The 12,231-nt window shown below is 41.7% G+C and overlaps 1 protein-coding gene across 4 annotated transcripts in view; it reads left to right on the top strand.

Annotated features, from left to right (window-relative positions):
• ANO4 (anoctamin 4) overlaps nt 1–12,231 on the top strand; it is a 447,653-nt gene that overhangs the window by 19,180 nt on the left and 416,242 nt on the right. For 3 of the 4 annotated variants that reach the window (XM_032647033.1, XM_032647032.1, XM_032647037.1), the window contains exon 3: nt 3,604–3,855. In XM_032647033.1, coding sequence (XP_032502924.1) covers nt 3,604–3,855 — 252 coding nt within the window. Of the gene's footprint in view, nt 1–1,407; nt 3,856–8,764; nt 8,918–12,231 lie in introns of those variants that run through there. The other variant, XM_032647038.1, reaches the window with a different exon arrangement.

The raw sequence follows: 12,231 nt of genomic DNA, 5'->3' as shown, positions 1-12,231 counted from the left end.
TTCTCTTCCATCAAAATTATGCAGATCTTATCATAGCTCATTTGTATCAGTGACATGAATTAATATATCTGCTAATGAACTCCATTTCTGGATTAAATGATGTGGTAATTTCCTAAAGTAAAAAAAAAGGGGGTGGCTTCTTAGCACTGTGAACAATATTTTTTCAAAATTAAGTATATGTTATAAATTAGCTATCATTTTATGAAAGAAATGGTAAAACCTGAAATTATGGAGAGTCCAGAGTTCCTTGGGACTTTTAAGCCTAACGCTTTCACGGTGTGTGATATATATTATACACCCTTCTCTGTATAATGACTCCCAAGGAGCTTGGGAATATGGAAAGAGAAGAGACATTTAAGCAAGTTTCCAAATGAAACAACAAGGCGAGGGAAAACACGATCCTCTAATTATCTTCTTGTAAAAGGATTCTCTGGTGTGAGTAGGAGGTAATACGTTTTCACATTTTTAATAAAAACATAATGGAACATCAATTCAAATGGTGCCTCCTAGAATTTCGTTTCTGTGCCCCAGTACACTCTTAGGAGCTATGGGAGATCCAAGAGTATTGATCACAAAGTAAACACACTAGCATCAGAGGTTTAGTCCAACAAACAGGATCGGGGGTGGGGGGGCAGCCTTGGGGTCAGTAGCGTTCAGTTCAGCCTCCACTGCAGCTGTGGCTCCATCGCAGTTCTGAACATTAATTTGTGTTCTCTGTGATTATCTTCAGAGGCTCCGTAGCCCTTACCAGAGAAAGAATCACTCACCTCACTGTATTCCACTTACCTTTTAGGAAGGTGACTGACCAAGAAGAGTACAAGCAGTCCAGTCAGCATGTTCTCAAGGGTGTCAGCATTTCCCTTTCCTTGTGCATTCTGGTCCATTGAGATCCCTCTATAAAAAATTGTTCAGAAAGGAATAAATAACCTATGAGCGATTTGAGGGGGAAACAGACCCCGATTCCATCTCCTAGAATCCTTCTTGTTGCCTGTGTTCTCAGTGCGAGGCGGGGACCAGAGCACCCATGTTGTCTTTGATGAGCCTGGGCTTGAATCTGTTATTTCTTTTTTTTTTTTGCGGTACGCGGGCCTCTCACTGCCGTGGCCTCTCCCACGGCGGAGCACAGGCTCTGGACGCACAGGCTCAGCGGCCATGGCTCACGGGCCCAGCCGCTCTGTGGCATGTGGGATCTTCCTGAACCGGGGCACGAACCTGTGTCCCCTGCATCGGCAGGCGGACCCTCGACCACTGTGCCACCAGGGAAGCCCCTTGAATCTGTTATTTCTGTGTAGTTATTGACCTTGCAGAAGTAATAATGTCCCTTAGCCTCAGTTTCCTCATCTGTCAAATGGGAATATTAGTACCTTCCTGACATGGTTACTGTGAGGTTAAATGAGGTGGTCCTGATAGATCCCTTAGCACATTGCCAATAAGCATTAGACAGTATTGTAACTTTTAGTGGATTTATCATTTTATGACAGTGAAGTAGATTGTTCATTCCTGGGCATCAGGCGTGGTTTCAATGTGGATGAGTTCCAGATTTACAGCTCTGGTCCTATGTCTCCTAATCCTCATTTCTGTTGTTTTTTTCAGTCTACTGCCAGACATTTCCGCATAGATATTTCCACTAAAGCTCCACCTCCTCGTGTCTAAAAAAACACACTCAACTTTCTTCAGCCCTTGCCAGGCCAGTCCTTCCGATGGCCCCAGTGAGGATGAGGAAATGCACCATCCTGTTTGCCATAAGTCTTCTCTGACATCTTGCCAGCAAAAAACAAAGCTACCTGGTGGCCCCAAACTCCTTTCTTTCCACGTCATTGTTGCGTATCTCTCTGGACCTCTTTTCCTTTCTTGCTGCCAACATTTAAATTTGGTCCCTTAATAATGTTTGCCTGGCCTCTACTTCACAGCCTCTTATGTCACCTCCTTGCCGCTGGTCTAGGAAGAATTCGGTGAACAGCGGGTATCTATTGAATGCCAGGGGCAAGAGCTGAATAGAGAAATTCTGGGAGGGAGTTTTAAAGATGACTAAGACACCCTCTGACCTTGAGGGATACTCAGCTCATGAGAGAGACACATAGAGAGAAGGAACACTTGGCTGTGAAGTGTGGGCAGGGACTGTCTGACACATATCCATGTTCAAGTGGTTTCCCGCATGGTGTGGGAGGGCTGCCCCAGACAACATCGGCCAGTCTGCAGGATCCATGCACGCCTCCTCCCTTGTTGTCCCTTTTGGGCTTTCTTGGTACCTCAACACCCCCTCCCCAATTTGGACTTTCTCCCCACACACCTCCAGCCCCTGCACACCAACACCTTTTACTGGGCCTCCCTTTACTGCGGTTAAGACAGCTTGGGGGAGTCAGACGAATCTCCCCAGGAGGGGTCACCACCAGAGGAAGGAGGCCCAGATTCTGCCTTTTGCTGCCGTCCATTTGATTATGCCAGTCTCCACTTCACAAACTTTTAGGGATATTGCTTTGCCTAGCAAGTAAAATCTAATTTTCTTACCTTGGCATTTAAGACCCTCAGCTGTCTTGTATCAACCTACCTTTCCATTCTTGTTTTTCTCTGACTACCCTTACATTATATTTCTGAATTCTGTACCTCGGTTGCAAATACAAAGGCCTGCAGAGATCAGGCATGTAAGGCAAATCAGGGAAGCAGGCTGGGAGTAAGGTATTAGGGAATGGTGGGGACTGCGGCAGACAGGAATTCCTTTACTCCGCTTTAAAAGAGTGGCTCTGTGGTTGCTTCAGCTGACAGTTGCCACGTGGGAATGTGGTCCAGTGTTGCTTGATCTTTAGGAGAAGATCAAGAGATTTTTAAAGAGAGGACAGAAAGCTGGATTTTTATTGAGAATGCTCTAGACTTTTATTGTTGTCAATTTTAATTTGAACTTCAAATTAAGAAAAATGTGGGCTAACAAAACACATCTACAGAACAGATCTGTCCCTCTGATTGTTTTAGGTGGCAACCCTTGCCTAGAAGGCCAAGTTCATGCCATCTTTTCCACGACCTAGTTCCTCCACCTAGAAAGGGCTTTGTCCCCTGAAATCCTGGGGAATGTTTTTGTCCCACTTTAAACTTCTTTCATCTTGCTTTGTACTGTCGTTAGTTGGAAAAAGGGAAAGAACATAGCTTTTGGAGCCAGACAGTTCTGGGCTTAAATTCTGCCTCTGGCACTTAACGGCTGCTTGACCTAGGGCAAGTTGAGGTCCAATTTCCTATAAAACAGAAATAGTAATTGTATCCTTGTACAGTTGCAGTAAGGATTCCAATCACTTATGCAAAGTACCTAGAACATAATAGACTTTCAGTTATCTTTTTCATTATGATCACAAGTCTTATCTCCTTTATTGGACTCTGAGCTCCTTAAGGGCAAAGACTGGGCACCTATAACATAGTATGTGCTTAATAAACATAGGTTGACTAGTTAACAAGATTCATCCAGTGTGACAGTTCCCACCTATTTATTGTTAACATGCATCCTTATCTCAAGTGGTGTTTGATTTGACGCGCAGCTAAGACTTTGGGGGAAATACAGAAAGAAATACGGTATAAGGCTTTGATTTCTGATCTGACCTTATGTGTTTGTCTTGCCAGGTTACGACATTGCTGGGCCTGTTGCAGTTGGGCTCACCCACTGGAAAAATCCATATGCACAAGGCAGACCCACCCTCCCGTCAGATCTGCCTCTCTTCGTCTCCAAAGATGCAGGCATCCCGGTATATCACCAATCCCTCACTCGCAAGACTGAGCTGGCCACACCTCTGTCTTGCCCAGCCTCACTATCCATCACTCCAGTGCCTTCTTACAGCAGCAGCAGCCAGGAAACCCTGAGCCAAGACACAACAGGTAACAGTGCTATAGCTTCCTGTTGGAGATTCAGGACTCCATGTGTTTAAAAGTTCCTTCATGCATTTGCCTGCTGAATGGATTGCATCTGCATTTCTGCTTGTGTGATGCTATGGACCCCAACAATTCGCCCATATTCACTGGCCTTTAATAGCTTGGCTGTATCAGAAGGAAGGTTAGATGTGTTTAGAAATATTTGACCTAAGCGTTAGTTCTATTTGGTAAGATGTCGTCTGGAAATCAACTCTGAATCAGAATTCCAAGTTTTGTCATAGGACTTTTTGTTTGTTTAATTTTTATCCTCTATTTAGTGACAAGGCATTGATCTTGGATTACAGTCTTATATTCAAAAAAGTCATTTTTGAATACTTACCTCAGTTACTAGCAACACACGACGCTCCACAAATTTGATCTGTGTCGTGGGTCTTCGAACCACTGCCAATGGGCCAAATCTTGGCTGCCACACGTTTTTGTTCAGCCCGAGAACTAAAAGTAGTTTTTACTTTAAATGGTTGGTGTCTTAGTCAGTTCAGGCTGCTATAACAAAAGACCACAGACCAGGTAGTTCATAAAAACAGAAATTTATTTCTTACAGTTCTGGAGGCTGGAGGCTTGAGATCAGGGTGCTGACATAGTTGGGTGAGGGTCCTTCTCACAGACTTCTCACAGTATCCTCACGTGACAGAAAGGGAGAGGGGCCTCTGTGGGGTCTTTTTTTATAAGAACGCTAATCCCAGTCCTGAGGGTTCCACTTTCATGACCTAAGCACCTCCCAGGGGCCCCGCCTCCTAATACCATCACATTAGCCATTGGGATTTCAAACTTACGGATTTTGGAGGGACACAAACACTGAGACCATACAGTTGGAAAAAATTAAAAGGATAAGAATATTTTGAGACACATGAAATTCACATTTCAGTGTTCATATATAAAGTTTTATTGGACACAACCTCTTATGTATTGTCTATGGTTGCTTTCAGGTGACAAAGGCAGAGCTGAGTAATTGTGACAGAGACAGTACGGCCTGCAAAGCCTAAAATATTTATTATCTGGCCGTTTGCAGAAAATGTTTGCTGACCACTGATCTATGTGATCTTTGGGGCTCATAACTTAATCAGGGCAAGAAAAATGTTTACAACATCTTGTCTTAAAATTTGTCACTTCCATTACACATTGAATTGTGGAAAGCTTTACTCATGCAAGGATGGCCACTTAATTGTTTTTATTTCTAAAGTCTGAGTTGGAGGTTTAAGTTATGCAAAATCTATCCTGCCACTTTTTTTGGTTTTTCTACAGATAGAGTGCTTAGAGGTGAAGGTTTAGCTGGAGTAATCCAATGTGTAATTCCTGTTCTGGAGATAAATTTTTGAATGTTGACCTTCAACGTTCACAATGACACTCAACAAGTCACAGATGCTGCCACCTTGCAGAAGTTCCAGATTATCAAGAGCAATCGCTAAAGCAGCAGATTGCAGACTCACTCAATGTTCAGAATCCCCACAGAACTGGTTAGAAATGAAGATTCCTGGGCTCTACCCCAGGGGATGCTGTGTCCACAGCACAGAGTGAGCTTCAGCATCTGCACTATGCAGGCTGCTCCCTCCGAGCTTCCTCCACACACACACCTTGGGGGACACCCTCGAAAGGGTCTTTGGTTAAGTGGTTGGATGATACTGCAGAGCGCTGGGGGATATTTGCATACCGTTAGCTCTGCCATGGCAAAACTGAGTATCTTTCTGATTGTCCTGATTGAATGTCAGTTGGAGAGTAGAAAAATCATGATCTGAAGTTCAGACGTTTTCCATATTTAAGTTTGAAATCTCCTGGGTTTTGATGTTATCATGATTGAAAACTGACTCTGCTTGCTTTAAAAAGTTCAGTAAAATCCGAAATTAAGAAATAGAGTCCTGCCTTTGGCCGGGGGTAGCTGCGAGGTAATGGCATTTCATGGTAAAGAGGACTGTGAAATGGCAGCTGCCGGAATAACATTTTATCACATTTCCCTTTGAGTTGGCTTTTTTCTTTCTTTTTCCATAGAGCGTCACACTCGGAAGCAATCTGATTTTTGGAGGAGGTTTCTATTTTTAACTTGTAGGTTTTCAAAAACAAATTAAAAGCCCGTATTTCTCTTCTATCCTAGGAACTTTCCATTAGCAATAAAATATTTAATTTTTCCAAAGAACTGGTTTTTAATCATAATAATTTGTAGACTTACAAAGTAAGTCTGACACTTAAGGATATATTAAACAAGCATGGGGTATTTTATAATAGAAAATTATAGATGCTGGTGTAGTTTCCATAAGTCTCAATTATGATTATAGGTTACTTATTGCATTTATTTGATTTCTTATAGCAGTTTATTGATTTTAATAGTGTTTTTTGTGTGAAAGCTTCCAGTTTCCTATTTTTTAATAGAGTTAATTTATTATGTATATATATGTATATATATGTTGCTAGTTTGAAGAAAACTCTGAGGTAAGTCAGTTTAACTATAGCAGAATGTCCTACAAATTCCAGACTTTGCTAGACATCCCTTCATATTTCTAATCTGTCTTTCTTCTGCATAAACTTCAGGTCTGATGTAGAGGAGCTTAAAATTTGTAGGCACAAAATCACCATACAATTATTTATTGATTGTTGGAGTTTTCTCATGTTTAAGAATTCTCCAAACATATTTAAAAATCATTTTTCCACTTATAGTCCCTACAACTCTACAATTCTAGAAGCAACTGAAAAAACACTGAGTGACTAGAGCTTTTGAAATTCTCATTTTATTGAGCTGTTTTCACTCTTGCCACTACCTTATTCCATGATTCCTTCCCTTCATCATGTGACTCATTTCATCGTGTGTAGAAGTTTCTTCTTGGGTTGGACTTTACTTAATCCTGTTTGCTACCTTGTGCAGTTAACGACCTGTGAAACTGCATGGTGGCCCTGGACGCAATGCTCCTTCTTGGTGGCAGAGAATGTTTTAATCAGTAAATTAATTGTAGCAGGTTAAGTTGGAAAAACAGTGTCTGGCTTGTTTTATCCCTCCATTCATCCATTTCTCCATCTGTTCATCTATCCATCCATCCATCCAATACATACTAAATTTCCACTGTGTGTCATGTACTGCAGTAAACCCTTGGGATAGAAAATTGAGTAAAGCATCACCCCATATGAGAAGCTCAAAGTCTGCAGGAGGAGAAAGATACGTAAATCAAGTATTTTAATTCAGTGTTATAAGTGCTGAGATAGAATTTTTCACATTAGGTGATCACACACACATTTTTGTTATTAAATTATTTAATTAATATGCTATTAAAATACTACTAATAAAGTATTAAAATGTGATATAAAATATAACATTAAAATATGTAAGTAAAAACACATTGAGTGCAAAAGATATTATTAAATTATTTCTTCAATTAAAAGAGGAATTTGAGAGAACCATAGGAGGAATGTTTGGAAACCGTCTCCATCTCAGATATTCTGAGTAGGTTTGATACCCAATTTTTGCTAACCAAGCTTTACAACTTGCATCATCACTACCACACAACTTACATTTTTGGTCACTTTCTACCACCAACTGATTCTCAGCCACTCTCTTCCATTGTATTTGGTTCCCAGCTGTGTGCTGATGACTCCAAAGTGATATTTCCATGTCTTATTTCTCTGACAAACTTTAAAGATATATTTACAGCTGCCTACCAGAACTTTCAGCCTGGATATATCCCAGACATGTCAAAACTTATGTGTCCCAAATGGAACTTTCTTTTCGGTAGCGCTCAAAGCTGAATTTCTTTTTTTCCCCCCTCCTATCTTTTTTTTGTTTCTATAAATTTATTTGTTTATTTGTGGCTGCATTGGGTCTTCGCTGCTGTGCACGGGCTTTCTCTAGTTGCAGCGAGCGGGGGCTACTCTTCGTTGTGGTGTGCAGGCTTCTCATTGTGGTGGCTTCTCTTGTTGCGGAGCACGGGCTCTAGGCACGTGGGCTTCAGTAGTTGTGGCTCACAGGCTCTAGAGCGCGCTCAGTAGCCGTGGCACACGGGCTTAGTTGCTCCACAGCATGTGAGATCTTCCTGGACCAGGGCTTGAACCCATGTCCCCTGCATTGGCAGGTGGATTCTTAACCACTGCGCCACCAGGGAAGTCCCAAAGCTGAATTTCTCACTCTGTTTAATGGTGCCACAGCCCATCCAGACTCCCAAGCCAAAAACTGGGTGTCCTCAAGCTTTAACCCTCTGCTGGCCATTAGCCTCCACAGCCAGCTGGCTAACATGTTCATTGCCTACTTTAGAGATAGCTCTAATTCAGAGCATCCTCTCCATCCCCATGGCACCATCTCAGCTCAAGCTCTCATCGTCTCTACTGGACTAGAGCAGCCTCCCCACATCTTAATTCTTCCATGTCCTCAGGGTTAGTTTGCCAAATTCATCTCTTTCTCTTTTTTCCACTCTTCCTCCCTCCCTGCCTTCCTCCCTGACTTGAAAAATCTCTGTTGTTTCCCCACTGTCAGTAGAAGAAAGCCTAAACACTTTATACGTGGTACATGAGGACCTTCCTAAGTAGCGTTAACTGACTCTAGCATCTCTCATCACTCTCTGCAGATGCAGCCACACAGTAGCTACACCTAATGCTTTACAGCTCCCTAAAGATCCATGATTTTTCACATGTGCCAACTGCTTGGATGCTCTTCCTTACATTCTTATTCTAGAAAATTTACTGAAGACACTTAGCTAAGAGTTGACCTCCTCTGTGAATTCTTTCCCTTTCCCCCTCAGCATATTTAGTCATTCTTTCTGTTTCTGTTGGGAATTCCTATTGACATCTTGAATTCTGCTCTTATTTGACTGTTATATAATTTTTTTTTTTTTTTTTTTTGTGGTACACGGGCCTCTCACTGCTGTGGCCTCTCCTGTTGCAGAGCACAGGCTCCGGACGCGCAGGCTCAGCGGCCATGGCTCACGGGCCCAGCCGCTCCGCGGCATGTGGGATCCTCCCGGACCAGGGCACGAACCCGTGTCCCCTGCATCGGCAAGCAGACTCTCAACCACTGCGCCACCAGGGAAGCCCGACTGTAATATAATTTTATTTTTATATTTCTTTTTATGGCTAGCCTACTAGATGGAAAGTTCGTGAGCTGAGAATTAATGTCATAATCATGTATTTGTTTGGTCAGTGTAGAGCCCAGCATATAGGAAGTATGTTGTCTAGGACCATTTAAACTGCAGATTAGACACTGTTAAAGAGAGAATTAGGCCTGGAAGATAGATCTGAAGAAATTCAAATGCAGTATAGAGAGATAGAAGATAGCAAATCAAGAAGGGAGAGGTTGAAATATAGAAGACAGAATGAGAAAGTCCAGCATACTTTTAATAGAAATCCTGTCTGGATTAAGAGAATAGAAAGAATGGAGAGAGATAGAATATTTTTAAAAACACAGCTGCTGAGAATTTCCCAGAATTGTTGAGACACACATCTTTTGAGTCAAGAAACATTGAATGCCAAGCAGAATAAGTAAAAATAAATCCACATATAAACATATTTTGGTGAGTCAGCAAAAAACAGAGAAAAATCTTAGGAATCTGAGGAAAAAAACAGATTTCCCACAAATAATAAACAATTGAACTGAGCATAGATGTTCCAACAGTAATTATAGAGGCCAAGAGACAGTGCATCGATATCTTCAAAGTGCTGAAGGAAATAATGGTCAATTCAGAATTCTGAAGCCAGCCAAATGATCATTGAAGAGGGAGATCATCATAAGAACTTTTTTTGGAAAAGACTGGGAAAGTGTACCCAATGTACACCTACTGCGAGAATGACTGAAAAGCCTATTTTAGCAAAGAAGGAACTTGAACCTAGAAGAAAGGCTAAGATGATAGAAGTAATAAGAGGAAGAAATACATTCTTAATTTAAAAAGGTCCTTCTAGAAGAATGGTTTTCAACCAGGGATGATTTTACTTCATGGGTACATTTGGCAATGTCTGGAGGTATTTTTGGTTGACACAGCTGGGCAGGAGGTATTACAAGTGTCTAGTGTGTAGAGACCGGGAATGCTGCTAACCATCCTGCAATGCATGTGACATGATCCCATGTTCATCATTAATTCTTAACACTGCTTCCTCCCTTTGAGTTTCTCTTCCTATGTGTTGTACCTTGCCCTTGCAATGGGCCCCCACCTTTATGGCATTTCCAGGGCTCTGCTCTCTCTGCTCTGTCTGGGGCTATCCTTGATAAAGTATGTCCTTCATACTTTTGATTTTCCCTTTTCTATGTTTCTTTGTGTCCTTTAACTCTTCTTAAATTGTATCTCATGCTGCACCTAAGCCTTTTCTCTTGTTGTTCACTTATACCAATTTCTCAACCTTGACACTATTGACATTTTGGGCTGAGTAATTCTTTGCTATGGCGGGTTATCCTGTGCATTGTAGATGTTTAGCAGCATCTCTGGTTGCTACCCACTGGTTGCCAGTTGTGACAACCAGAAATATCTCCAGACATTGCCGAATGTCCTCTGGGTAGGGGCAAAATTGTCCCCAGCTGAGAACCACTGATTTATACTAATTAAGTCCAGTTCTGTTCTCTGGACTTCTGCTTAGTGGGAATAATCTGATAATCTAATCATTGAGATAGGGTACATGGATTATAATGACTTTTACCCTATATTTAACAAGAGCCTTTTGCAATCTGTGCCCTAATCAAAAACATGGAGGGAATCCCTTTCCAAAGAGGGAGGTTTTCCCCCTGAGAATTCAGTTAACACCTTTGATACTTGTCCATCAGCCCCCCATATACAGTCCTCTGAAATTATGTCATAAATCAGAGCTCCTCCATTTGTGTCCAAGAAGGCCAGTGATAATTTCCCTGCATCTGCATACACAGAAATAAGCTAAAACTCATCCCTTTTTTCTTGTGCCTTCCTTCCCCTGTCTCCTGTGTCTCACAAGCTTCACACAGTGGTCTCTTGGTAGAGCTGGGTTTTAGAAAAAGATCCTAAATGAATTCCATACATCTCATATGGATTTTAAAGATGATCCTCATTTGTGAAAGTGAAGGGAGTTGTGAAATGACTATTCTTTGTTCCTGATCAATGATCATTTCCCAAGAGCCTGTCTTGTCGTTGGAATGGAAGATGTTCACTTACCTTTCCTAGTGACCTCGTAGGGCATATCGGTGCTTCTGCATGTGCAAACTTTGAAAACTGTGCTATGAATTTGCCTGAGGTGTAGAGTACCTGGGAAGTGGTACCCACTTAATAGCACGAATTCAATTTCTTTCAACAAGTCGTGACCAGATATATTCAGAGTGGATGCCAAAGGAAATAGGGGGGAATTAAATTTCAGAGCTAGGGTGCCACAAAAAGTGACCCTGCAAGTTGAGCTACTGATATGACGAGGAGATGAGAGTAGTTTGAGCCAGCCAGGAGACAGGCATGCTCCCTTTTAGAGATGCCCAGAGATACTCATGGACCTGCCCCACTCGCAGGGGCAGGCCCAGCCAGTCTAAAGCCAAAATTTCTGCTTCAGTGATAGCTCAGCTGAATTCACGGTGCAGAGTAATGGAAAGGACAGCTACCCTCTACAAAAAAACAGGACAGTATAAATGAGACACAGTTGCTAAACCATTATATATACAGTGGGTTTCTTGTAGACAACGTAGAGTTAGATCTTGTGCTTTTATCCACTCTTATGATCTGTCTTTTAATTGATATAGTTAAACCATTCACATTTAAGGTGCTTATTGATATAGTTGGGCGAATATCTACCATGTTTGTAACTGCTTTCTATTCATTGCATTTGTTTGCTGTTTCTTTTTTCTTCCCTCTTTCTCTGCCTTCTCTAGTTTTCATTGAACATTTTACATGATTTTTAAAATGGAATGGGTACCTACCCACTTATCTCTCTGCCTTTAAAATTTTTCCTTTTGTCAAAATGTCCCTGAAGGGGTATTTCAACTTTAATTGTATGTGGTGGAATAAGTTTCCTGGTAAAGTTTATATGGAATGTGGGTATCATGGTTAACCTACTAATGTTAGGAAGTAATAATAAGTGAAACCACTTGTCCTGGTTTTCTGGAAGGTGATTTGTGGTTTTCTAGAATCCTGGCTGGGTAGAAGATGTCACCCAGTAGAAGGGCAGGCATTTGAGTAGAGGTTGTTCAGGTGAGGAATTGGTGTTCCAAACATCGGGACAGTGTATGGAGACTGATGCTAGAGCAGCTGGGGGTTGTGTCCTTCACATTAAAGGTCGAGCACTGAATGCCTTATACATAGAGATATTGTTACATGGGGTGGTTGGGTTCTCTGGGACTATTACTCTGGTATTCAACTTTTTTGGCATTCCATGAATTAAATAACATTTGTGAGGGGGCCCAGAATCTTAACCACC

Source organism: Phocoena sinus, chromosome 10, assembly GCF_008692025.1.
Source record: "Phocoena sinus isolate mPhoSin1 chromosome 10, mPhoSin1.pri, whole genome shotgun sequence".
NCBI classification, from domain to species: Eukaryota; Metazoa; Chordata; class Mammalia; order Artiodactyla; family Phocoenidae; genus Phocoena; species Phocoena sinus.
The sequence above is the reverse complement of the archived record's forward strand: the minus strand, read 5'-3'. Positions and strand labels throughout refer to the sequence as shown.